This window comes from Phragmites australis, chromosome 3 (genome assembly GCF_958298935.1).
Source record: "Phragmites australis chromosome 3, lpPhrAust1.1, whole genome shotgun sequence".
Taxonomy (NCBI): Eukaryota; Viridiplantae; Streptophyta; class Magnoliopsida; order Poales; family Poaceae; genus Phragmites; species Phragmites australis.
Genome location: NC_084923.1, coordinates 10791751 through 10816672, shown reverse-complemented (window position 1 = coordinate 10816672; position 24922 = coordinate 10791751). Strand labels below are relative to the sequence as shown.

The following is a 24922-nucleotide window of genomic DNA, read 5'->3' as shown; positions in this document are numbered from 1 at the left end:
AGGTAGAGTACTCTGATTAGGTAAGGGTGCATGAGATCGTGAAGTAATTGCTGAAGTCGACAAGATGCAATAATCAAGATAGGTAGTGGGCGCATCAACATGTTGATGGCACGATGACTACCAATCATTGACTGCATGCTTTGGCGCTGGCAATTTTCCCGCTGCATGCAGGTGACAGCGATGCGAGCTCCAGAGGAGATTCTCTACGATAGTGGCCAACGGCAGCAGCAAGCAGCGGGATCAGGCTGCAGAGGATGGAACACAGACAGGCGGCAGCGCATTGGATGGGATCGGCCTCGGAAAAGCTTAGTGACTGCGTGCCGAGGCCGATCGCCACGGAGGTCGTCTGCGTCTCCATCTACTTCGCCTACGCGCCCAAGAATAAACGCCTCAGGATGCTCGGCGTCTTCGCCGATGAGCACACCTTCGACAAGCGCTCGGTCATCATCGGCAGCCTCAGCGTCGTCTTCGGCACACTCATGTCGACGCCCAAAGGCAGCAAGAGCGGCGAGCTGCCAGTGACCATCAGCAACAGCGCGCGGAGGACGGCAGCGCTTTGTAGGGCAGGACCAGTTTGACTGGATCTCCTATGTGTTTGTGGTAGGTTGACCGAACGAGGGTTAGTTTGTTCAGTTTAGATCGATTTGGTTTAGGAAACGACAGAGATCAAGGTGATGAGAAAATCTTCTCGGTTTCAAGAGTCCTAGACTACCATGGCAGACACGAGCCCTCCCTATAAATTCGGGCTATCCATTTTTTTAATCTACTATCTAGATCAGTTAAAATACTATTTATTATCTAGAGGTATTATATAATATATATAGGAAGAGTGATAGTATAAGAATATTTTTAGAAAAAATGACATAGTAGTAATAATGTATAAAATCATGGACTCAATGTATGAACTGACCCGAATGGTTAGAATCAATCTCGATGCTATCGGTAGGGAGACACTCGTGCAGCGAGTCGAACACTGCGGTGAAGTACCGAAGGGTAGCCGTGAACTGTGGTAGCAAGCTTGAGGCTTTGTTTGTTTGCTCCTGGATTCTGTAAATAAACAACCAGATTCTGGAAGTAGATTATGCAAATATAGGACTGAATTATAGCACAATCCACAATCCACTCAATATAAGCTTCTACAATTCACAATCCACAATCCAAAAGGAAACAAATATGACCAGAGTGTCGTCTCAATGTGGCATTGCCGCCAGTTACGCTGCTGCAGCCGCCTTCATCTTTCTATACCAAGAAAACCAAGGACGGGTTCAGGGAGTCAATGCGAGCCAATGCGCTACACGCTTCTCTTGAGCTCGTCCTAGAGTTCTGTGCGGCCGGGAACACCAGGTTGACGACCACTGTCGCGTCGTCAGTCTTGATACGGTCATGGCGGACGATGTTTGGTCTGTTCAAGACGCCCTCGAACTCGAACAGTAGGTTGGGGCAGCTGCTCGCAAAGCGCGTCAACCGCGCCTCGGTTTGTCGTAGCTCGTCGGCGCTCGTGCCAAAGCCGATGATTCGCAGGGATACCCACTCGTCACAGTTGCCAATCTCACGGGAGCTGCTCGTGCTCGTGTGACTGGTGAGGTGGAGGCCTGACATGGAGGCGTCCGTGGAGGAGATCTGGGCAGAGGTGAGCGAGTTGAAGACGCAAGTGAATCGGATCGCTTGTAACCACGTCCTCAGCATTCGCCCTGTCAATCTGCCTCTGATTATGCCTCGTCCAAACAAGGGGTGCCATGGCAGAATCATGGCGGAAGGGAGCGAGTTGCACGGGGAGGAGGAACTTGGGCTCACTATCCACAACGCACATCATGAATAGCGGGATCTGGGAACGGAGTGGTCAACACCTTGTTGCCTTCTCCGGGCAAGGGTAAGATTCCTCGAGCCAAGCCTGCTCCTCATCAGAGTGAGGAGGAGAATTGGGGGGAGAAAATCGAGTCATCATCCACATTACCATACACCCCTACCTAAGCTTGATTTTCCGCAATTTTGTGGAGATCGGCCAAGGCTGGGGAGGAAGAGGCGTGAATCATACTTTAGAGTGTTTGGTGTGGGCAGAGATTCTTGGGTGAATGTGGCAACAATGTACTTCACTGGAGGGGCGGCGAGATAGGTAGAGAACACCAATTTTCGGTTTGAGTCATTTACCTGAGAGGATTTCTGTGAGGTAGTGGCGGAGAAATTTGGTAGAGAGGAGTTTACCCAAACCTTGAGACAATTCTTCCATTTCTGGCAAACCGGATCGATGGCAGATTATGTGGAGAACCTTGAGGGAATGATGTACTTGTTGATGGCACATAATTCTCACAATGATCCGTTGTTTTTTGTATCACAATTTATGGATGGCCTGAAGGACGAAGTGAGAGCTATAATAGTTTTGCATAGGCCTCAACAACCGATACTGCCATATCTCTAGCTTTGTTACAGGAGGAGGTGCTAGACAGTGGAAGGCGGAAGGAGTTGCAGCGGTCTAAGCCCTTGGCCATGGCATCACGAGGGGCACCATGCCAGGGCTACCCACTGCCACCACCGCTAGTGAAGTTTGGAGATTGGAGCTCACCCTCCGCAGAAGATAAGCGTGGAACAAAAGGAGTTAGAGCATTTAGAGGAATGGAGGACCAGATGGTTGCTTTGCGTGCGTACTGCAAGGGAAAGGGGCAGTGCTTCACTTGTGGAGAAAAATGGACCGGCTGCAATCACAAATGCTCAAAGACAGTTCAATTGCACGTTGTGGAGGAACTGCTCAACATGCTATCGATAGAGTTAGAAAACAAAGAGGAGAACCAGAATATTGTTGAGTCTGGGGGAGGATCTAATGGCAATTTCCAAGGAGGCTCTCTCAGGTGTAGAAACACCCAAAACCTTGAGGTTGCAAGGGTTGATTCAGCGCCACAAAGTCTTAATGCTTGTGGACTCGGGAAGCTCAAAAAGCTTTATTAGTGAGGCAGTGGCCCGACAAATGAGCAATGTTGCAAGAATTCTGGAGCCAACTAGAATGCGAGTGGCTGATGGGGGGTGCTGACTTGTACCATGGAGATTCCAAAGTGTGAATGGTGGGTTAGGGGACAAACTTTCTGCACCACTCTGCGAGTGCTCCCTTTGGCCTGCTATGATGTCATATTGGGAATTGACTAGCTGGAGGAACATAGCCCTATGGAAGTGCACTGGTTGAAGAAACAAATGGTATTCAGACATGAAGGTAGAAGGGTTACTCTACAAGGAGTTAAGCCCAACACGATAGCATGTACAAAACTGAATGGAATGCAAATGAAGGGGCTGGAACACCGAGGAGCTATTGCACATGTAGTGCAGATCTGTGCTTTGCTTGAGCAGTCCTAAGAGCAGACGGTACTTGATAGTATTAGGCAGCTACTGCATCAATTTCAGAGTGTGTTTGATGAACCAAAAGGGTTGCCTCCGCCCAGGACCTTTGATCATGCTATACCTTTACTGCCAGGTGCTCAGCCGGTGAATCTTCGCCCCTATTGATATAGTCCAGCTTAAAAAGAAGAAATTGAGCGCCAAGTTAAAGAGATGCTGCAACATGGGGTCATCCAATTGAGTTCCAGTCCATTCGCTTCGCCGGTGTTATTGGTTCAAAAGAAGGACAAGACTTGGAGGTTCTATGTGGATTATTGCCACCTTAATTCCATTACCATCAAGAATCGGTTCCCTTTACCAATTGTGGATGAGCTGCTGGATGAGTTAGCACAAGCTATTTGGTTTACATTCTTGGATCTCAAGGCTGGATATCATCAAATACGGATGAGACCCGAGGATGAGGACAAGACAGCCTTTAAAACACATCAAGGACACTATGAGTTTAAGGTTATACCTTATAGCTTGACGGGGGCTCCGGCGACATTCCAAGGTACGATGAACCGAATTTTCGTGCAACTTTTGAGAAGAGGGGTCCTTGTATTTATTGATGATATTCTAGTGTATAGTAGCTCACTAGAACAGCATGAGCATCTTTTGCGATAGGTGCTAGAAATTCTGATCAAGCATCAGCTTAAGGTGAAGGCCTCCAAGTGCTCCTTTGCGCGGTAGTGATTGACTTATCTTGGTCATGTGATCGGTGGTGGGCAGGTGATAATTGATGAAAAGAACATAGCTGCAATGAAAAGATGGTCGATACCCACCAATGTGAGGGAAGTAAGGGGATTCCTTGGGTTAGCTGGTTATTATCGAAAGCTTCGAGGAGATCAGTTGACCTTTAACCAATCTCTTGAAGAAGAATCAAGTTTTTGTTTGGACAACCGAGACAGATGAGTCCTTTAGAGCTTTACAACAAGCTCTCATCACCACCCCTATGCTAGCTTTACCCAACTTCGATAAACAATTTGTGGTGGAGACTGATGCTTCAGATAAGGACATTGGCGCGGTATTGATGCAAGATGGACATCCAATCGGCTTCCTTAGCAAAGCACTTAGACCGAGGACGCAAGGCCTATCTACTTATGAAAAGGAGACCTTAGACATTTTAGCGTTGGTTGAGAAGTGAAGACCATACCTTCAATAGTCGAAATTTGTGATCAAAACTGACCAAAGAAGCATTGTTCATCTCGAGAAGCAAAGATTTAGCACTGCTTAGCAGCAAAAGTTAATGGTCAAGATGTTAGGATTACAATACCGACTAGTATAAAAAAGGGGGTGGAGAATCGGGGTGCGGACTCCTTGTCTTGATGCAAGCTTGAAGAGAGTGAGCATCTGATGGCAATCTCTTCTGTTGTACCAGTGTGGTTGGAGCAAGTCAAAGAAGGGTATCACCAAGACCAGTACTTTAGGCAACTATTGTCCAAACAGATGACAGATGGATCTCCACAAGGAACATTCACTCTGCAAGGAGGAGTGATACGCTATAAAGAGAGAATTTGGGTGGGAAGCAATGAGTTTGTACAATAGTTTTTGCTGAAAGCACTATATGATGGAGATGTAGGAGGGCACTCCGGCATTGAGGCCACTTTCCAACACGCTAAGAAGTTGTTTGCCTGGACAGTAATGAAGGAGACAATCAAACAACATGTTGGCGCATGTGCTATTTCCAAACAAGCTAAGCCGGATCTTGCAAAGTATACGGGGCTACTCGAATCTCTTCCACTACCGGATTACGCATGGCAAATGGTAACATTAGATTTCATTGAAGGTTTGCCTCAATCTAGCCGATTCAATTGAATCATGGTAGTGGTTGATAAATTCTCGAAATATGCACATTTTCTTCCTTTAGCACAACCATTCACTGCTCTTCAAGTGGCCAAAGTATATATGGATCAGGTCTACAAGTTACATGGTCTCCCACAGTCCTTGGTCTTTGATCAGGACAGGATTTTCACGAGTGCCTTGTGGCGAGAGCTATTCCGAATGGTGCAAACTCAATTGAGAATGAGCTCAGCCTATTATCCGGAGATCGATGGACAATCCGAGCGGGTGAATCAATGTCTTGAAACATATTTGCGTTGCTTTGTGCATGCTTGTTTGCACCAATGGAGTTCTTGGCTGCCGCTGGCCAAATTTTGGTACAACACTTGGCAAGACTCCATTTGAGGTCCTGTATGGTCAGGAACCGTGTCAATTTGGCATTGTTGATACTTCGGCTTGCTCGGTTCCTGATCTGACTGAGTGGTTGCATGACCTGAAGCTCATGAATAATCTTCTGAAGCAACATCTTACAAGGGCGCAACAGAGGATGAAAAGCCAGGCTGACAAAAAGCGGTTAGACAGGGAATTTGCTGTGGGAGAGTGGGTGTTCCTGAAGATCCAACCTTACATACAAACTTCAGTGGCCCGCCGATCTAACCATAAATTGGCATTCCGTTACTTTAGGCCTTTTCAGGTGTTGCAGAGGGTGGGGGCTGTGGCGTACAGGTTGAAGCTTCTGGACGATTATCGGATTCACCTAGTGGTGCACATGTCCTAGCTGAAGCACGTGTTGCCTTCGTCAATGCAGAGCGTCGGGGCCTTGCCGGTGATTTCAGATGAGCTACAGGAGACTCAAGTACCAGAACAAATACTTCAACGCTAGCTCTACAAGAAAGGATCAACCGTTGTAGTGCAAGTGCTAGTCCGCTGGTTGGGATTGCCTGAGTCTCTAGCGATCTAGGAGGATCTCAAGCCTAGAAACATCGCTTTCCTCTGGTGCCTGCTTGGGGACAAGCCAAGTTTGAAAGAGGAGGGGATGCCACCATGGAGGGCTATTCTACAGGGGAGCGAAGGGTGCCAAGGAACCAGGACAACGTCCAACCTCGTCGTGGGCTCAGGACTAGGAGGCCCAATCTGAAGTATGGCCCAATGGAGTGGTTGTTAGGGTAGTGGTGTGAGTGAGAAGGGTATTTGTACTGGTGTTGAGGGAGAGGAGAGGGGAGCAATGGAGATACTAAACCTAGAACCTTGCAATTCCTGCGAATCCAGTCCCCAATTCTTCTGAACCCAATCCCCAACCCTTCCCTTCCCAACCTCAATTGGTCGTTCTAGTGACACTTTTCTTTGTTGGTATTGCTTATAAAATAGTTGCTTCTTCGACGAAATCAAAAAATTATCCATTTGCTAGTTTACTTTCGAAAACTAATCGTGTGTTTCTATGAAAGTGAAGTAATCTGATTATTTACAACCTCGTGTGTTGATTTTTAACTCAACAAGTTGTATCTAGAATGCACGTACTTGCGGTAGATCATCTTGTTGACGTTGTAATTTTACGCGATGGCGCGGAGGTCGATGCGCCATCAGACGTAGCTGGAGAGGAGGGGAAGCTCCAGTTGAAGCGTGGACTCCTTCTGGATGTTATAGTCGGCCAGGGTGTGGTCGTCCTCCAGCTGCGTCCCTGCGAAGATAGGCACCGCTGGTCGGCGGAGATACCTACAAGCACACAAAGATTTGAAGCAAAATCCAACCCCAAGATTACGGCTTTATTTTTGTATGCGGGCAAGGCCACTAGCGCAAAGAAAAGCAATGCGATTGGAGCGCGTGCGAGGTAGCGATCAAGAGAAGCGCACCGCACCGCACCTTCCTTGTCCTGGATCTTGTCCTTGAGAGTGGCGACGGTGTCGCCGCTCTCGACCTCGAGTGTGATGGTCTTCCCCGTCAGCGTCTTCATGAAGACCTGCATTATCTCCTCGATCTTGATCACCTGCCCTTTCCCTGCTTCCCTTCTCCTTCCCTCCCGAGTTCTTGCTCTGGTTCGTTGGACGAAGTGGAAGTGAATGTAGAGCGAGGTGGCGTGGCGGATGCGCGCGGTGATATATAGCCACGCGACGGCCGCACCCACCCGCTGCATGCGTACGTAGCGCACCCGCCAAGTCGCCAGTTGGCACTCAAGTGTGTTAGGAAACCTGGAGTTTCACAACCGAATGTGGGCCCGTCTCGATCTCTTGAAAGATTCGATTCTATCTCTTAGGGGTTTTTGGCACTATATATATGGGGCAGCACCCCTCATTATAAACACAGATGAATAAAGAATATACAACTTTTCCCCTACGCTTGTGTCTCCTTTAGCAATTGTTTCAGAGAGATCGCTAGACTACACCCGGTAGCAGTGGTTTCTCTACACGTTATCAGCACGAAGCTCTACCGGAGATCAAGCTAGCAGAATGAATCTGCCTGCGACCGATCTGCACTACATCGGTATCGACATCAAGCGGACAGGTCTTTGGCCTAGCCTATATGCCCTACGCGGACTCACAAGAATTGAAAGGTACGATCGATTCGGTACGTATCCTCGCAACTACTATCTTTTGCATCAAATAGATCTGAAATCTTGCATGAATAGTAGCCCATATGTACGAACAGTAGCCCGTATGCATAAATAGTATTGAATCGCATGAACTCCGTGTATCCGATTTGGTGGGGCCCGCAGCCACCACCTTGCCACCGGCCGATACCGGAGGCCGCCGTCTCTGCACAGTCTAGAAAACAAAAAAAAAGGGGAGGGATGCACCTTCCCATCAGTGCTCACCGCACAATTACCACGCCGCCGGTCGAATCCGGCCGCCACACTCAAGCACAGTATGCAGTGGCTCGAAGGCCACCGCCACAGATCGAAAAAAAGAAGAAGTCGGCGACCTTCCCGTCGGTGCTCGACTGCTCCTCTGCGCTGCCCGAAGTGGCTTCGCTGCGTGCTCACACCGCACCAAGCAGCGCCGCCGGACTGTTGCATCGCTGCACCTCCTGGAGGACCGCCGAGCCGCCCGCATGCGGCCGGGCCACCGCCGCTGCCATTCCTGCACTAGCGTCGCACGGACCGTGCTGCCGCCGCCGGCTTTGCCGCTCCCGCACGAGCGCCTCCCGGATCGCGCCGCCGCCGCCAACTCCGCCGTCCCACTCGCCACCGTGCGCCACGCCGGCTTCCGCACAAGCACCGCGCTTCGACGCTGGCCACTCCGACCACCGCCCGGAGCGGCGCCGCTGGACAGCCCAAACCGCGGCGGCGCGGTGTTGCATCCTGTCGGACCACCGCAGGCCCTGCGCGCCACGTTGGCGCCGCCCTCTCACGTGCATTGAGCGTCGCCGGCCGTTAGACTGAGTGGCGGCTATGGTTTGGAAACCCTAGCCACCCCCATATACAGAGCAGGCGGGTGGGCAGTTTTGCCGGGCTGGTCCAAAGGATAACCAGGCCGGCCCAATAAGGTGAAAAACCAGAAGAAAAAAAAAGGAGGGCGGAAAATCAGAAATTTTACGTTTAGCCCCCATACTCTCTTTTAATTTAAGCGCAATCCCTAAATTTTGCGTTTATGCCCCTGGTTGTTCTGAAAATTATCCAGAGGCTCTGATTTTGCAAATTAGACCCTCTGGTTTCTGAAAATTATGCAAATTTTGGAATTTTGTGTACAAACCCTCGCACTTTATGGAGAATCCTGAAAATACTTTTCCTACATGAAAGTATCTCTAGAATTTGAATTTTGCATATGTTTTAGCCATTATGCAGTATATATTTCTATGTTATTTTACTGTTTAAATTGCCTGTTATGAGTTTAAATTCAGTAAAATTCACATAATAGCATAGAAAATATCGAAAAAATTTGCAGCAATCCAATCTAGCAATATGAAGCAACTTTACTAGTAGTAATACTTGCATCATTTAAATATGTAGATGGCTGGCATCACGAACAAGGAGTTCGCTGAGCTGAGTGCTGATGGTCGTAACTATCTCACTTGGGCATCGGATGTTGGAATTGTACTAGGAGCAAAAAGGCTCCGCGCTGCAATTGGCTTGGGAACAAGTAGTACAATTATTGCCACAGAGGATGAGAATGATCATGCACTTCATTTTCTCCGCCATCATCTCTCTCCCACTTTGAAGGGTGAGTACATGGCAATGACTAGCGCTAAGGTACTATGGGACGCACTGCAGGAGCGTTTTGAGCGTCTTAAGTACACCATCAAACCTCTCGCAGAGCAAGAATGGGTCCGACTTCGTTTCTATGACTATAAGCATGCCAGAGAGTACAACTCCACGCTGCACCGTATTTGCACACTACTGTGTCTCTGTGGGAAAGAGATCATAGAATAGGAGAAAATTGAGAAGACTCTCTCCACTTTCCACCCAAATGCGGCAGAATCCGCACGCAATCACCGTCAATCAAATTACAAGAAGTATTCTGAATTGATTGATGTATTGCAACTGCATGAAGTTCATGATGAAGTCATAAACAAGAACTTTTTATCCCAGTCGCAAGGAAAGAGCAGTGGTCTAGAAGTCAATCACAGCTCTTTCAAAGCGCGCAAGAACCGCAATATGAAGCAGGTGAAGGGAGGAAAGAAAGTGGTGGCAGGCGAAGTCAAGCCTGGTGATGATAATGGTAAGACAAAGAAAAAACTCAAGCTATATGGTGAGCAGAACCAGACATGCTATAAATGCGGTGTTTGGGGCCATTGGTCCCGAATCTGCAAAGCACCAAAGCATATTGTGGAAGTATTCCGGAAGAAGAAGAAAGAGCAGCCAGAAGCACACCTCACCATTGCAGTGGGGATGGAAGAGGACAAAGTAGTCGAAGTTGAAAGGGATGCATCTCACATGGAAGTTGATGACGCTCCCGCAATGACTGTAAAAGACCTCCCAATGAAGGATGCGGAGACCTCTACTTTGCCCTCCTCCACTGTCATAGACGATGCCATGAAGAATGAAGCGGAAAACAAAGCCATTGAAGCAGAACTGGCCGGATATTTTGCAGACTTTATCTAGAATTAGAGTAATTAGCCATTCAATTAGTTGCTGAATTTAGGAGGATTGACAGAATAAATGTAAGCTCTAGAAGAGAAATCTTAGCTGCAAACAATATTATTTTTCGATAGCTAATGAAGCATTTAGTCTTGTTGCTACTTCCTTGCATGTGAACAATTGAATGTTTTATTTATAGAATATGTGTGATGCCTACATGGAGGAAGTGTGTATTGTGGATAGTGGAATCACAAACACCATCTTAAGAGAAAAGATGTATTTTTAGTCTATTAGAAATAGCTCTGGAAAGGTGATGACTGTCACTGGAAGTGATAAATGCATAGTAAGTTATGGAAGAGCCACAGTCATACTACCTATGGGAACTACTTTGCACATTGAGGAAGCATTGTTATACCCTGAATCTACAAGAAATCTCTTAAGTTTTAAAGACATTCGCGCTAACGGTTTTCATGTAGAAACTGGTGAAGAAGATGGTAGGGAGTATCTACACATCACTAAGCGTGATAGCAAAGTGAGAATACTAGAAAAACTTTCCTCCATGAGCAGTGGCTTGTACTACACTTGCATTAGGGCACTTGAAGTGTTCACTACCTTGAAGACTGTATTTCGTAGTGCAGAATTATTCTCCCTGTGGCATGATAGGTTGGGTCACCCTGGTCTTAGAATGATGAGAAACATAATTACTAACTCACAAGGTTATGGCATAAATGTGAAGAATTTTTCGAATCATGAAGATTTTGTATGCTCTGCATATGCTACTGGAAAATTAATAATAAGACCGTCTACCTTAAAGGTATAAGATGAAATCCCTGCATTCCTGGATCGAATCCAGGGGGATATTTGTGGTCCTATTCAGCCGCTTTCTGGCCCGTTTCGGTACTTTATGGTATTAATAGACGCATCCTCGAAGTGGTCGCATGTATATCTATTATCTACCTGCAACCACGCCTTTGCAAAGTTGATCTCACAGATCATACAAATCAGGAATAATTTTCCAGATCACCGCGTGAAATCCATCAGAATGGACAACGCTGGTGAATTTACTTCTAAAGCGTTCGATGATTATTACACTGGTATGAGAATTAAAGTTGAACATTCTATACCGTATGTCCACACTCAGAATGGACTAGCCGAAGCACTGATAAAGAGAATAAAGTTCATTGCTAGACCTATATTGCAGCACTGTAATTTGCCTGCTACATGTTGAGGACATGCAGTCTTACATGCGTCAGCTCTCACTAATTATAGACCATCCTCCTACAACATCCAGTCACCTATGCAACTAATGCAAGGGGTAATTCCGAAGATTTCCCATTTACGCAAATTTGGATGTATGGTTTATGTGCCAATACCGCCGCCACAACGAACCACTATGGGACCTTTGCGGAAAGTTGGAATATATGTCGGTTATGTGACTGCATCCATAATCTGATATTTAGAACCAACAACTGGAAATTTGCATACGACCCACTTCGCTGACTGCATTTTTGATGAAAATAATTTTTCGTCATTAGGGGGAGGAAATATACCCTTGGATGAAAAATGTTGGGAAATTATATGGCAGACTGAAGGAATTGCGGCATATGATCCTCGCACTAGTGAAGCAAATGGTAAAGTACAGAAAATTATCGATTTGCAAAAATTAGCAAACAATCTTCCTGATCATTTTTGTGATTTGAAGAGCGTGACTAAATCACATGTACCTGCACACAATGCACCGGAGAGAGTGGAAGTACCAAACGAAGGTACCCCTCATCTTGTCATAGGAGCTTCGAAAAATAATAAAAGGACAAGAAATTTGGTTTCTCAAGTTCCAAATAGCTGGAGACATCCGACGAAGGTGGGAAATGAGAGCTTACCACAACCGATCGCAAAAGTGCTCCAATGGGAAAAGAAGGGGAGCCAGTTGAGACCTGGCGATGGTATGGAATCTCAGGAAGTAGGTATACCAGATTTGAATCTTCCCACGCAGGAAGGAACCAACGAAAATGCGTGCGCTGAAATCGACATTGGTAAACTAATGGACCTTGCTCCAATAGTAAGAAATTATGAAGAGAAAAATGAAGAAGCACCTGAAAGTGCAGTCCATGATGAAATAGCAATAAACTATGTGAATTCAGGGGAATCCTGGAATAGAGCAACCACAATAGTCGACACATACTTCGCAAACAAAATTGCCACAGTTATAGATCATGACCCTGAGCCTGCATCGCTCGCTGAATGTAGAATGAGGTCAGATTGGGAAGACTGGTAGAAGGCAATAACAGCTGAACTGTTATCCCTGAACAAAAGAGATGTTTTTGGGCCAGTATGCCGCACCCCCCCCACACACACACATTAAACCAGTCGGATATAAGTGGATTTTTGTTCGTAAGAGGAATGAAAGGAATTAAATTGTGAGGTACAAAGCACGACTAGTGGCACAAAGTTTCACTCAACGACCAGGCGTTGATATGAAGAAACCTATTCCCTGGTGATGGGTGGTATTACCTTTAGATATTTAATCTTAATGGTAGTCAACATAGAGTTGAAAATGAAATTGATGGATATTGTGACAGCATATCTTTATGGGAGCCTAGATTCGGTCATTTATATGAAGGTACCTGAAGGAATACCATTGGTGAATCAGGATAGAGGAAAAAAACACCATTATAGCGTACAATTGAAGAAGTCACTGTATGAGTTGAAACAGTCAGGTAGAATGTGGTACGATCGTTTGAGTGAATTTCTTGAAAAATGAGGATACACAAATAGCACAGATTATCCCTGTGTATTCATAAGAAGGTCCCAGAATGGATTTTGTATAATATCAGTATATATAGATGATCTGAATATCATTGGTACAAAGGAAGATATAGAAGAAGCAAGTTCCTACTTAAAATTTGAATTTGAAATGAAAGATTTGGGTAAAACCAAATTTTGCTTGGGCCTGCAGCTAGAGCATGTGGCAGATGGAATCCTTGTACATTAGTCAGACTACACTCAGAAGGTGTTAGAGCGGTTTGGTTTTGAAACATCATTTCCCACTAAAACCCCCATGGTCAGAAGGTCATTACAAGCAAATCAAGATCCCTATAGACCTAGAGAAGAGGGGGAGGAAGTATTGGGACCGAAATTCCCATACTTAAGTGCAATAGGTGCGCTGATGTATTTAGCTAATTGCACTAGATCAGACTAATACTGGTATTAAGAATTAAATCTTAGTCAAGAAGATTAAGTGTCCAAAGTTAATCATGAAGATTATATGAAGCATTTTAGGTGGATTGTACTATTTTTCCCTTAGATGAGTTTTCTTGAAGTTTCTCATGTTAAAGTTTTTAATGAGGCAATTCGTGTAATCATGTCGCGGGCTATGTACTCTTTCTCCCAACTTTTTCCATTAGGTTTTTGGGGAGTTTGGATGAGACATATGCATTTCGCGAGAAGTGCCCAAAGGGGAGTGTTAGGAAACCTGGAGTTTCACAACCGAATGTGGGCCCGTCTCGATCTTTTGAAAGATTCGATTCTATCTCTTAGTGGTTTTTGGCACTATATATACGGGGCAACATCACTCATTGTAAACAAAGATGAATAAAGAATAGACAGCTTTTTTCCTACGCTTATGTCTCCTTTTACAATTATTTCAGAGAGATCGCTTGACTACACCTTGTAGCAGCGGTTTCTCAACACCAGTGATGGTTAGGGACAGTAACCACATGGTTTAGTGCGATAAGTGTATGTTAATAGGGTGCTTAGAGAAGATGTTTATAAAAAAAGTTAGGTTTTTTTAACTGCACTAGCATAGATCTTTAGACGGAGGGTAAGTTGCTTACTTAAGCAATATTATTTATATTAGTGCTAATAAGATAGTTAACTATATTTAAATAATTGTAGTCTTTGTTTATATTAAAAATTATAAATTTTATATAGATGCTTAACACTTTCTTTAATCAACTAGCCATAAGCACTTAGTACCCCTCACTGAGGCGATACTAACTACGTGCAGCCCAGATCGGCCCATATAGGAATAACAACCTCAGTCCAACCCATAATAAATGGCATCCCGTAATGATGGGCTAGGTGTAGGGATGGCAATGGGTCTAGACCCGTCGGGTTGTACCATCCCGTACCCGTACCCATGTGAAAAAATTACGTCCGCTACAATACCCATACCCGCACACGGGTACGATATTTACCCATACCCATACCCGTACGGGTAACGGGTACCCAACGGGTTACCCATACCCGAAAACTCACCCTCAACGATCGGGAGGGGCGACACAGGGTGAGGCGGCGGTGGCGGCAGGGAGGGGTGACGGAGGAGGAGGCAACGGCGGCGAAAGTCACTGGGGGGGCGGCGGAAACCCACCTAGGCCCAACTAAACCGATTAGGTACACGAGTACGAGTAATAGGAGAATGGGTACAGGTACGGGTAGTAGGAGAACGGATCCATACCTGCTCCACCCGATGGGTGACGATTTTCCCTATTAATAGACCCACGGGTATAAGAAGTGGTCCATACCCGGCCCCTAATGGAGTAATTACCCACCGGGTTTCGGTTTTCGGGGCCCCATTGCCATCTTTGGCTAGGTGGACCTTGATCAGGTCAGTGAGTGGTCCAGGTCGCTTTGACCAAGGGGAAAGGCTTCTAGAGAGTAAATGGATGGTTAGGATGTAGTTGATCCAGATCGGACGGTGGAAGCAGTGGAGCAAGAGGGGGAGAGGAATGGAGTGGGACTGTCCAATGGAAGAGATCACAACTGTTATTTGTATTTTTGTGTTGTTTTAGAAAGAAAAAAAACTGTTATTTTTGGTCTATCTTCTCTACGAAAATAATACTACCTGTCATTTTTTATTTCTCCTTTCAGAATCAATGCAATCAAACTTTTAAAAATTTTACTACTAATATGTTTGGAACTATTAAGATTGGTTATACGAAAATTACATCACTACTATATTTGATGCCGAATATAAGTCCGTTAGGACATCTATATGATCTACAATATAAAATTTTGACTAATAATATCTATAAAAATATACAATTAGAAAGAGTTATATATTATAATAGTATTTTTATTATGAATCTAGTAACATCAATCATTGTTGTCAATCTATATGATTTTTTTTTTGGCTATAGATGGTCAAAGCTAAAACGGTTTGACTTAGGATAAATTCAAATAGACTTACATTTGCAAAAATTAGGAAAATTAGTAGTCAAAGTGACGCCTCAAAGACCGTAAAAAATCAACAAGGACAAATAAAAACAAATGGAGGTAGTGTAGTTTTATCTATCAGTTGTTTTGGTAAGTGACCACTGACCAGCATCTTTGGAAATTACTCTTATCTATTTTGGATTAGGGTTATGCAACCTGATCTGTGAGCACTATGCTTTGGTGTCATTATGCAATCTGGATGTTTTCCTGCTTCCAAAAAACAATGTATCCACATGGGACTTGAATTATTTTGATTCATACAGGCGTCCTTACTGCTCATGTGCGGTTTCAGCTCCTGTTCTGTCAGAACCGGGAATTCACCACCTACCGTCTCAGTTTTAGCCCGAAAACCATCACTGCTCCATGCGTTTACCTACTGTTCTCCTTCACCGCACCCACTCCTGGCACGGTTCAAAAAAAGTTAAATAATCTCCAGTCGCCCAGTGCCCACCAGCCGGCCGGTTGCTACAACTGTCAAAACACTCGGCCAGCTGCTCGCTCGCTCGCTCGAGACGTGCAATGGCGCCTTGTGACCAGGGACCGCACGACGGAGCACCTGCAGGCTCCGGTGGCGGCCCGGCCCTCATCGTGGGCGCCACCGGCTACATCGGTCGCTTCGTCGCCGAGGCCTGCCTCGCCAGCGGCCGCAAAACCTGCATCCTGGTCCGCCCCGGCAACGCCTGCCCCGCGCGCGCGGCCGCCGTCGACGCGCTCCGCCAGAAGGGCGCCGTCGTCATCGAGGTAACCCGCGCGAAGCTTTCTAGCATGCGTGCCAAAGTACTGCCGTGCCTCTCGCCTGACCTGGCCTACGGGTGTCGATCGATCGTGTCGTTCAGGGCCGCGTCAATGGGACGGGCTCCGTCGAGGCGACGCTCCGCGCGCACGGCATCGAGATGGTCATCTCGGTGATGGGCGGCGCCAACATCCTCGATCAGCTCCGCCTCATCGACGCCATCCGGACCGCCGGCACCGTCAAGGTACACGGCCGTATCTGAACCAAACCTACGTTCTCTTTGTACCAGTGCGCTTGTTGACACGTAACGTTCTGCGCGCGCGCACCCACAGAGGTTTTTGCCGTCGGAGTTCGGGCACGACGTGGACCGGGCGCAGCCGGTGGGGGCGGGGCTAGGGTTCTACGAGGAGAAGCGGCAGGTGCGGCGGGCCACGGAGGCGTCGGGCGTGCCGTACACCTACATCTGCTGCAACTCCATCGCTGGCTGGCCATACTTCGACAACACGCACCCGTCGGAGGTGCCGCCGCCGCTCGACCGCTTTCAGATCTACGGCGACGGCACCGTCAAAGGTACAACCCCCGTTGGCAGCAGGCAGCTTGGCATGTGCACATTACGTTGTGTCAACCAGGTTAAACCTGTTGGTACCCCCACATGTTTGGGTGGTGCTATATTTCTTGCCACTAAAATTTCGCCTCAGTTCAGTCAGCCGTCGTGGACCATCGGATGAGAATCCAACGGAATTCGTACCATCTTCTACCTCCCGCTCACCTTCTCTCTAACATGACAATTTCCTCACAGTGTCGAAGCCTTGCCTCGCTCTCCCGTCTCCAGTCGTCTCTTGTGACGTTCCCATCGTTGGATCCACGACCTCTGCTCCCATCGCCCTAACTTCTTCGTTTTGGAGCTTCCTTGCCCTAGCACCGGCCTATCCAGTGGTCCTCTGTCCCGCAGTCGGCGACGCCTCCGTTGCCTAACCGCTCTGCCCCTACGCCTGCCTCCTTCACCAGATCGGCCTCCCTCTCTCAAGAGCTTTTTATAAGCTTAGCGACGAAGGAAGCCTCCTCTAGCCCCTACCGGTGGCAACCTCTTCCCTTAAACTCGTCTCCGCCTAAACTCGTCTCCACCGACGTGTTCACATGGTTGCTTAAAAACTTTTGAGTTTTTAGAACGCCTGAATTCTAGAAAGCGTGCACATGCTCAGTTATGTCTCTATTAGGTCGGTTATTAAGTAGTATGTTACATCATTATTTATTAAAGATGCTATGCCCTGATGTGATGTTACACTATATTTAGATTATTCTTTGTCATTATTTGTGATGCATCAAAATAAGTTCTTAATAATTCATGTCTATACGGTGCACTCTGTGCTGCATTCATCATATCCGGCACGTTCACATGATTGTTTAAAAACTTTTGAGTTTTTAGAACATTTGAATTCTTAGAGAGCGTGCACATGCTCGGTTATGTCTCTATTAAGTCGGTCATTAAGTAGTATGTTACATCATTATTTATTAAAGATGCTATGCCCTGATGTGATGTTGCACTATAGATTATTCTTTGTCACTATTTATGATGCATCAAAATAAGTTCTTAATAATTCATGTCTGTACGGTGCTAGTACTCTGTGCTGCATTCATCATGTCCGATGTCTGCTGATTTGGCCTCTGCTTCTGCTCAGCTTTCTTCGTGGCTGGAAGTGACATCGGCAAGTTCACGATCAAGGCGGCGTACGACCCCCGGGGCGCCAACAAGGCCGTTCACTTCCGCCCCGCCTGTAACCTCCTGAGCACCAACGAGATGGCGTCCCTGTGGGAGTGCAAGATCGGCCGGACGCTGCCGCGCGTGACGCTCAGCGAGGACGACCTGCTCGCCATGGCTGCAGGTTTGGATGACACAGCACATGCCAAGTTGCATCTGGCTAAATGAGCAATTGTAAATTGCATGTACAGACGTCTCATCGATTATATTTACATACATCCTGCGGCTCACGCTTGCAGACAACATCATCCCGGCGAGCATCGTCGCCTCACTGACGCACGACATATTTATCAACGGCTGCCAGACAAGTTTCCCCATAGACGGGTGCAGAGATATTGAGATTTCCAGCCTCTACCCTGACATTCCCTTCAGGACCATAGACGAATGCTTCGACGACTACGCCAAGGGCCTCCGTCTGGAGGGCGAAGCTGAAGGGAACAAGAACGTCAACGTGCCCACGGTGGAGAGACTGGAGGTGCCACCTTCATGTGCTTATGAGCTCCAGACAAGCGAAGCCTGGAAGGCTGGAGCATGATGTACCTACGCCTTCCCATGTTTCTCTTTCTACTGCGCATGTACTGTGCTATTGTCAAGTTGGATTGTTTGTGTTGAATAACCGAGCCCACCAAGGAATCAGCCCCTTGGCCTCATGCACGCATGGGGTGCGCGGCTCTCCCTCCGTGTCCAGTTAGGTGTGGGCTGGTACCGAATCAACTTGCCCCAAGCAAGGGATGCCTAGTTTCTTGTACGTACCCCATTGTAAAAGATGCTCTGAAATAATGAAATAAAGAAGCGTCTCCACTTACATCCGTGTTTTTGTGCTTGATCTACTGTTTGGGCTGCGTTAATCGAGAGAGGTCCTACCATCCGTAACACATATGATGTGTTTGATTTCCCGTATTTTCCTCATCTAGTCCCGTGAATGTGTACAATCTCGAAAAGGAACCTATTTAGTTACATATATTTACTATTATAATCTTGTCCGACAGATATAAATATAAAAGATATGGCTTCATTCTAGCCCGGCGGATGTAATCTCTACATCCGCTCATATAGACAGACCCACTTATCGGTATCTGTCGGTGACACAGGAACCGGAGGTCCCTGAGTCCCGAGGTCAGAACAGCAGATTGCCACGTGGCGTCCTCCCGCGGGGGTTATCTTCCCGAGGTGCGAGAAGACCAAGTCCCGGGAGAGGGTGCTCGGAGCCATGAACAGTAGTCCTCGAGTACCCAAGTTCTCCGATGACCCGAGAAGACCAAGTGCCGGGAAGAGAGTACTCGGGGCTGCGAGCGGTGGCCTCCGAGCACTCAAAATCCCCCGACGACATGAAAAATCAAGTACCGAGAAGAGGGTGCTCGGGGCTGCGAGCAGTGGCCCCCGAGCACCTGAGTCCCCCGAGGACCCAAGGGAAGTCAGTTTCGGGAGAGAGTGCTCGGGACCATGAACAGTGGTTCCCGAGCACTCGGTTCCCCGAGGACCTGAACAGCCGGTTCCGGGAGAGAGTGCTCGGGGCTGTGAACAGTGGCCCCCGAGGATTAGGAAAGGGCATATCCGGGAGAGAATGCTCGGGGCTGTGAACAGTGGCCCCCGAGCACTCGGTTCCCCGAGGGCCAGAGAAGTCCTTCGCCGGTGACCCCCACAGAGGTCTAGCGGTGAGGTGTCAACTGGTGAGAGGCCCGATGCTGCATTTAAGAGGGCGCGTGGCCTATCACTTCCAACTGATCCCCCCACGCTTTCTATTAGTCCCTGCCACGGCCTAGCAGAGAGGCGTGGGGACATTTAATGCATGGGTCCCATCACGGGACATCCGGCGCGCCTCGGGATAACATCGCGAAGCCCAAGGCGCCCCGCCTGCCGCCCTGCTGTGTCAGGCTTGCTCTGACCGGGCAGGCACGCTGGGCTGCTCGGTGGCTGCCCGGTGGGCCCTCCCCGCGGCGCCCGTTGAAGAACGGTATGATGACGAACAAGACCGGACGGGGGCACGTTTTCAACCCTCCCTGTCACCTCGCGCAGCAGCCCATGATGGTTGCTTTCCATTTATGGCGCCTTAGAACTCGCGCCATCCTTTCTGGGCACGCTACCGCCCCGACGAGTATAAAGGCGGGGCGGGCTCCCCGGAGGAGTCGGAGACTGAGTTCGGACCAGTTCGGACGAGATCAAATCCTCGGCAACCGGCGACAAGCACAGAAGCTTAGATCAGCCGAAGAACAAGGAGCACGAAGCTCTAGACTAGACAAATATTCTTGTAACCCAGCAAACACTCAAAGAGATATTCTCAGAGCATTTATAGCATACACACAGGAGTAGGATGTTACGCTCAGTGCGGCCCGAACCTGTCTAAAAATCCCCTGAGCATTTACTACTTCCTGCATCCGATCATTCCATTCCACCTGTATCGCATTTACGCCCATTTATTTCACCCGCAAAACGGATTCAAAATCATCCCCCCGGCCGAATCTCAAAGGGGGTCCCTCCGGATCCCCGCTTGAGGAGTTCACCCTCCGACAGTATCATAAAATCATATTCGCGCGAGTAACTAACCACAATCTTAACTCTTGTATTCTCTCATACGGACTCAGATCCAATCAACCAAACAGAAACTCAATTCAACATGTCTAGACAGATACAATCAACTAAATACTCTTTTTTTCAATAAATATAATTCGACTCAGCTTGCTCCCACTTAGCCCCTACTTATATGATACAGCTCTACCAAGTCTCGTCCAAAAACCAAATACACCTAATAGCACGAAATGCTCTACATCGCCCTCGTCGACACTGGCATCACCCCATCGTCGTAGTCATGGTGGTTTTGTACGCCTGTGTTGATGCCGACACTTCGACATCATTGGCAGAACGGTCTGCTAGCTATGCGTCTACACTGCATCGAGCTTGTTCGGCACCACGTTGTCCATAGGCATCAAGCTAACGGTATGTTCATCATTGGCTCGTTGACTATATCATATCGCATAGTTGATTAGTTTATGTGCCCGGATTTCGCCCTAGGAAAATCCGCTTCTCAATGTGCTACCTAACCGACCATGGAGGCTCTGGCTTCTGTTGGTTGTGATCTAGTCTCTAACTAACCACATAGTCCCAAGGGGTGGTGACCCCATACACATGCCCTGATCAGGGGCGGAAACCACAATTGGCTTCTATCCCAGGGGCAGAACTACAATTGATTTCTATCCCAAATCTTTAGTGCCATAATAAAAGGGGACCCGGCTGCCCACGATGTGAATCAATCGCTCATGTGGTCACCCTCATCCTGACACCTCATAAACCCTAAAAAACGGTTGCAGTGACTTGAAGGCCGTCACCACTATCGGTGGATTGCTGATGACTGCTCCAACGCTCTTCTGCCTGCATCGTCTACATCTACGACTCGCCTTCCCCGAAATACAGTACCCTGTCATGGCTCTACACCGATCCGGAAGACCTAACCGATGGCATCTTCAAATCGAGGTCAGTGATGATTGATTGTGTGTTCATGTTATTAAGCTCTGTGATATAAGGGAATTGATCTAATATTTGGTATCAAGAGCTACCATAGCTTGATCATGAACCTCTAAAGCCTAATTGAACCTTGATTGTATCGGTTAGAAAGCCATAATGTTATGTTCATGAGAATTTTGCCTCTGTTAATGTTAATTTTATGTTTAAGTTCATTTCAAGTTGTATGTTAGTGCACTTAAGCATCGGATGCCTTGGATTAGCACTTAGATCAATCTATTTAGGGCTAATTGTTGTTAATTAATTGTGATTAAGGTCGAATTGTTGCTTATTAGGGATGAAAACAGACAGGAATGATCGAAAAACCCCTAACCATTTTCACTTTCACATTTTCTCAACCGGACGAAAACGGAAATGGAAAAGCCGGAAACAAAAATAAACACGAGATTACCGGTTAAACAAAAATGAACAAATCCGAACGGAAATATGTCAGTACCGGACAGAAATAGGTGATTAAAATCTGGAAGACCAAACATCAACACATCTATCATATCATTTTCAATAACGATTCTAACCAACAAACTATACAAACCAAACATAGGAGCATCATCAGAGTCGCAAAGTTCCCCAAACAAGAAACAAAGTTGAGAGATCACAAATTATCAAAATCTACAAGCATAAGTGACAGTATCAAATTATCTTGGGAGGAAAAATCGTTCAGACCAACCATAGTCAAACTTTCGCCGGTTCTTTGCATATACCAAATTCAAATGCCTAATATCAACAGAAAATATATTGAACATTTATGAGAGGCATACCCTCAGAGTTACATGAGTCCAGCAGATATGGGAGTTCCGGAAGCTGGAGAAAAAAAAACTCAGATTACAAGTGTCCTCATTGACAAACGTTGATTCGCTACTATGTTGTGGGAGCATAGGTTGGCTTCACAACATAGCAGAAGTTATCGGAGTACATATTCGCCTCACCTCTCTGATCATTCAGTGCAGCTCCCATCAGCAGGAGAAGGAACACAATTATGAAAGTGCACCTGCAGAATCTAACAATTGTCACGATGTTGTTATCAAGTGCTAAGAACTAGCAACAAAAAACTGCATATCAACAACACTGTAGTATTAAGAAAGCTCACTCTTACAAGGAGAATATGCAAAATCTTTCCGCAAAGACCCGAGCATCATATCATTGTGCCAAAGATTAAGAAAGCTCACTCCCAGGCGCAGGACGACCGCACAAGCCGACGAGGCAAGACGGCGAGGTTGGGCCGGTAGCATTCGTCGGGCGTCGGCGGCTCCATGGCGCAGAACTGCTGGACGAGCCGAGGAGGTGAGATGATGAGGGTAGGCCAGCGGCATCGACGCGTCGTGTGGGCAGCCAGGCAGGACAGGTCAGCGGGGGCAGGCATGAGGGTGAGGCAAGGCTAGGGGCGTCGTGGCCCGTGCGTGCAACAGCCAGCATGATCGATGGACTCACGGACGGGAATGGCGGCGGCTGAGGTCTGGGTGATGGACAACCAGGATGGGAGCAGCGACACCGAGGACTTGCGAGCGGGCGTGAGACTAGGATTGGCTTGGCTCAGGGTGTGTGGGCACGGGGCAGTGGTGAGTTGCATAATGGGCTAGTAGGGTATTCAATACTAGGTTGGGCCTGTTTAACTCCAAAACGAGATAAAAACGGATTTGACCTGAATAAAAATAGGATTTTGAGAAAATGGGCGAGATAAGATCTCATCCGTTTTTGGCCCTGTTTCCGGATGTCACCTTTTCGTCATGTTCCCACGTAAACAGGAAATGACGAGATTTTTCCGTACCACTTTCATCTCTATTGCTTATTGGCTTGAGTATAGCTCCTTAATCGTGTAAGCACTCATACCTAGTAAGGATTGGTTTGGGTACCAAAGGAGGGGGGAGATTAGCACTTCTTGGTGCCTTTTGCTGCTCCAATTGACATTAAAGCATAGAGAAGGAGGGGAATCATCAAATCCGAGCAACCCTAACTTAAGAATCTGCTTTTATTCCCCATCCTAAAACCCTAAATCGGGTTCTTGAGCACCAAACCCACAAAAATCCAAACTCCAAATCCCTTTTAGAACTTCTAAGCCCTAGTGCATACACTCGGATTCCTTAAATTGGATCCATGGTGTGCCTCTTGTCCGTGGCGTCGTGCGCGCCACTACTGCATTGCTGACTTGCTCGACGACAGACGCGTCAACTTCGAGCTAGCGTGACATTAGCTGGCTCGCGCGTCGCCCCTGCTAGCACCGCCGCGCATAAGTTGTGCACCGCCACCATCATGTTTCAGCAGCACTGCTGCTGTCGCACGCAGCGTCGCCGCGCCCAGCGCCACCACACATTAGTCGCATGGCGTTGTCGCCTCTCATTAGGTTTTCTGAATTTTTTGGGAGAGAGGTGAGGGAAGTGAGGGAAATTTTAGGGATTAGGGTTTTTGGTGGACTTATCTAGGGCGCCGGCAATATGGACCGTCCGATTAGAATCATCCGTGGATGACAACCAGGCATCACGGGCTATTTTGGTCTGGGCCACGCACGTGAACGGGTTGTACTTTGTTAAATGGGTCGTGAAGTGATCTTTGGGCCACGCGGGCATGAGTTTTGAGCCCGCGCGTGTGGTACTTCAGCCAGTGTAGATTTTGGGCTGATTTTCAGTGTTTTGATCAATTTAAAATTTAGCCTTTTTTCCTTTATTTCCTATTGTTATTTATTTTATGACTTGTTTACTGTTTTGTAAATCATAATTATGTATCACTTTAAATGGAATTTTTTTGATTATGTGACAAAATGAATTATGATGGTTTAATCTCTAATTTAAGTGGCACCAACGAGAAGCTTTTATTGGAGACTAAATTAAGTTATTTTATGGTCATAATTATTTTCTAACCAAATTTGATCATAATTATGTGTCATTAATTTATTTCTTACTAAATTAAATTATTTTGTTCATTTTTCGTTTTTTGCCCAATGGTAATGCAAAAATTTGAACCGTCGTTAGCATTTTATTAATCAAATCAATGTGGGTTAATTTCATACCAGACTTTACTTAAATTGTTGTAATGATATATTTATAGTTATTTTTAATATTTATTATTTAAAATTATAGCAATGAATACTTCCGCTATCACCGGTTACCTTAACGGTATTGAGCAATCGACTGGGACTAACTTACCCTCCAGGAAAGAACAGATTCTGATTGTCCTGGGAGTGATGAATTTTGATTATGTTTTACGAGAGATAGCTCCTAAAAAACCCACTGATGATGCCCCAGGCCTCGCTAAAAAAAAGTCTATAAGGTAGCTAAGGAAAAATGGGAGCGGTCTAACCGCATGTCCCTAATGATCATGAAGATCACCGTTACTGTAGGGATTAGGGCTCCAATTCTAAGAGTGTTAAAACTTACTTAGACTTAGTGGATGAGCAATTTAAGGGCTCCACAAAAGTTTATGCCACCACATTAATTATAAAGATGTTGAAAACCAAGTATGATGAGACTAGCGGTGTCAGAGAGCATGAGATGATGATGAATGACATGACCGCTAAGCTTAAGGGCATGGGGATGGAGATCTCTAAGAACTTTTTGAT

General features: G+C 46.8%; 2 protein-coding genes across 2 annotated transcripts; one reads left to right on the top strand and one right to left on the bottom strand.

Annotated features, from left to right (window-relative positions):
* Positions 1-6719: 6719 nt before the first annotated feature.
* On the bottom strand, positions 6720-7270 carry LOC133910492 (ubiquitin-like). The gene is made up of 2 exons (XM_062352873.1): positions 6990-7270; positions 6720-6852 (listed from the first exon to the last, which is right to left on the bottom strand). Exons 1-2 carry the CDS (start codon positions 7268-7270, stop codon positions 6720-6722), a joined length of 414 nt encoding a protein of 137 aa, XP_062208857.1.
* An 8560-nt stretch (positions 7271-15830) lies between these two features.
* LOC133910968 (leucoanthocyanidin reductase-like) lies at positions 15831-18652 on the top strand. Its single transcript, XM_062353208.1, has 5 exons — positions 15831-16105; positions 16201-16341; positions 16430-16667; positions 17777-17980; positions 18096-18652. Exons 1-5 carry the CDS (start codon positions 15884-15886, stop codon positions 18389-18391), a joined length of 1101 nt encoding a protein of 366 aa, XP_062209192.1. The 5' UTR covers positions 15831-15883; the 3' UTR covers positions 18392-18652.
* Positions 18653-24922: the final 6270 nt, after the last annotated feature.

Bases quoted from the DNA above. Each gene is read 5' to 3' on its own strand.
- LOC133910492 (XM_062352873.1), bottom strand. From the start codon at position 7,270: ATGCAGCGGGTGGGTGCGGCCGTCGCGTGGCTATATATCACCGCGCGC. The intron at 6,853-6,989 runs GTGCGCTTCTCT...GTGTGCTTGTAG, and splicing joins GACAAGGAAGGTGCGGTGCG to GTATCTCCGCCGACCAGCGG.
- LOC133910968 (XM_062353208.1), top strand. From the start codon at position 15,884: ATGGCGCCTTGTGACCAGGGACCGCACGACGGAGCACCTGCAGGCTCC. The intron at 16,106-16,200 runs GTAACCCGCGCG...CGTGTCGTTCAG, and splicing joins AGGGCGCCGTCGTCATCGAG to GGCCGCGTCAATGGGACGGG. The intron at 16,668-17,776 runs GTACAACCCCCG...GCTTCTGCTCAG, and splicing joins CGGCGACGGCACCGTCAAAG to CTTTCTTCGTGGCTGGAAGT.